The 2542-nt window shown below is 48.5% G+C and overlaps 1 protein-coding gene across 1 annotated transcript in view; it reads left to right on the forward strand.

The window, feature by feature from the left end:
* Window positions 1-917: 917 nt before the first annotated feature.
* The window catches only part of mylka (myosin, light chain kinase a), a 59749-nt gene continuing 58124 nt past the window's right edge, over window positions 918-2542 (forward strand). The window contains exons 1-2 of the mRNA XM_008304867.1: window positions 918-1064; window positions 2260-2467. Of these exons, the coding sequence (XP_008303089.1) occupies window positions 918-1064; window positions 2260-2467 (355 nt within the window). The remainder of the gene's footprint in view (window positions 1065-2259; window positions 2468-2542) is intronic.

Raw genomic sequence — 2542 nt, forward strand, 5'->3', positions numbered from 1 at the left:
ACAGTCAACTACCCTCTCTGCTAGCTAACAGTCAGCTACCCTCTCTGCTAGCCAGGACTGTGTCTGAGTGTGTTATCAGTGTGTCAGAGTGAAACTGAATATTGATCTTCTATCAGCTGTTTGCTTCCACTCTCTGTGACCCTGTCAGTGTTCAAGGATCTCTGTAGATGTGTTCTGCAGTAAAATATCTCTGAACATGAGTCTTTTTGTCGCTCTACATGTTGCTGTCCAGAACCAGGAGAAACACCAACATGTTCTCAGGAGTTTGGTTTGGTTCCACGGTTCTCTGCAGGAACGTCATGTGTTTGAGCTGCAGCTGACGGTGTTCAGTCAGTTTTCTGTTAAACGTCTGAACTGTGGGGCAACAAAGAAAACAGGAGAACAGACAGAAACGTGCTGCAGGTCCAACGTTCAGATAAAAGAATTGTTTCAGAACAGAAACAGTCGGTTTCTCCGGCAGCTATTAGAGGATTTAAAGCCTTTTAGGGCAGCAGAGACCAGTTTGTTCTGAAAACACCAACCAGTCCACCCACAACACTGTAAATGTCCAGACAACGTCCAAATAACGTCCAGACAACGTCCAGCTCAGTTAGAGTATTTGTACTGGCAGATGTATAAAACATCATTTGTGTACTTTGAACAGTTTAGTGACAGGAATCAACAGGGCACTTGAACTTGTAATGGAGTATTTTTACTTTATCTTTCAGTCTTTTGTGAGAGTTTGTTCTGCCGCTGCCAACTGAACCAGAAGGAGGGAAAAGAACGAGTCACATGTTCATCACCGACCAGCTGATTCTGTCTTTGATGTGTTTCTGTTCCAGTGAAACATGTTAAAGCTGCACCACATGATCCGTGCGCATTCATCAAGTAATCTGATTACTTTAGGACTGCATGATGTTTTTTGTTCTGCCTTCAGGATGAGTGACGTCCGATTGGCTGCAGCTTCCTCCACCGTGTCCACGGTAGCAGGATGCAGTTCCCATGGATACGAGCCTCCGGCCTTCATCCTGCCTCCTCGTAACGCCCGGGTGGTCCTGGGAGGAGACGCCCGCCTGGAGGGGAAGGTGGGTCATCCAGCAGAACCACAGCTGGTTCTCTTTGGTGTTGAACTGGTTGTAGCGCAGCAGAGTTTGGATGTTTTGGGGACGTTCTCAGGGCTCCAGAACCTGTTACATGAGAACAATGGAAGAAGGTTCTCAAACCACCTGGATGTTGTGGAGGTGTCAGATGGCAGAAGGTTTCCTGTAACTTGTTCCTGCAGCGTGACATTTTACCTGCAATGTTCTGAGGATGTTTTGGGGACATGAACAGTTATAGAATGAAACATTTCCACAACGTTACACAGTGTTACATGAAAACAAGGAACTAGGTTCTCAACGTAGCGACTTGGAGAACATGACCCTGCCTTTAGCAAAAACATGCTGGAAAGTAAAACAATCTTTCCCCTGAAAACATTCGTGGAACCTACAGATCCAATCAGAGTGTCTCCACAGTCTCAGAAACAGATCCAGACGCAACCAAGCTACAGAACCGACCCTACATGTAGATCAGGTTCTGATGTTTGCAGGTGACTGTGCGACAGAAACATAAATGAATCCTGTCGACCCTGAGCTGAGGACTCAGGCTGTCTTCACCTGCAACCACACCTCTTTGACTCCACCTCATGAATGAATGGTGGTGTTTCTCTGGTGGAGTCTCTTGTGTTTGTTCCAGCTGCTGCCCTGCAGTGTTTGGATTCCTTCACCCTGTGTCTGAGTGGTCATGAACTCCGCCTCAGCGTCGTGCTTCTCACGCTGTCATCAGTAAACACTGTTTAATATTTAAACACCTCAGAGAGACGCTGATGGAGGAAAACAACGTAAAACTGCTTTAGCTCACATCTCTGAAGGAGCTTCTTCCTCTGCAGATGTTTCAGGAGGGTCTGTGCTGTATCTCAGCGGGTTCACAGACGGATTATCATTTCTTCAGTCTTGTGACCGTCTGCATCCTGATGTGCAGCAGCCCAGAACTCCCAGTTAACAACAAACACTGGTTCCTGCTGTGGCCAGAACATCCTGCTGCTCTCAGGCTCTCACTTTGTTTATTATAACCAGTTGAACACTAAATCCCAGTGAAACCAGCTCAGACCAGCTGCTCAGAGGGAAAATCCCACAACGCCTGAATGCACCGTCAGTCCACAAACGCGATGGATGGAGCTGCAAAGCCTCCTGGGAGCTGGAGGCAGAAACACACACTCACCTGTTCTGTGTGGTCTTTCAGGTGCGAGGTCATCCTGAGCCGCAGGTCACATGGTACAGACAAGGGCGGGCTGTGATTGGTGGAGAGCGCTGCCTGGTGGAACGAGGTGGGCGGGGCACCTTCAGCCTGATGGTGGGCGGGGTCACAGAAGAGGACGTGGGCAGGTACACCTGTCAGGCAACCAATCAGGCGGGGAGCCGGCAGGTTACCGTAGAGATCCTTCTGGAAGGTACAAACACCTGCAGTACATGTTCTCCTTTGGTTCTCCTTTGGTTCTCCTTTGGTTCTCTCCTGGTTCTCCTTT

Source organism: Stegastes partitus, unplaced genomic scaffold, assembly GCF_000690725.1.
Source record: "Stegastes partitus isolate 25-593 unplaced genomic scaffold, Stegastes_partitus-1.0.2 Scaffold2340, whole genome shotgun sequence".
Lineage (NCBI taxonomy): Eukaryota > Metazoa > Chordata > Actinopteri > Pomacentridae > Stegastes > Stegastes partitus.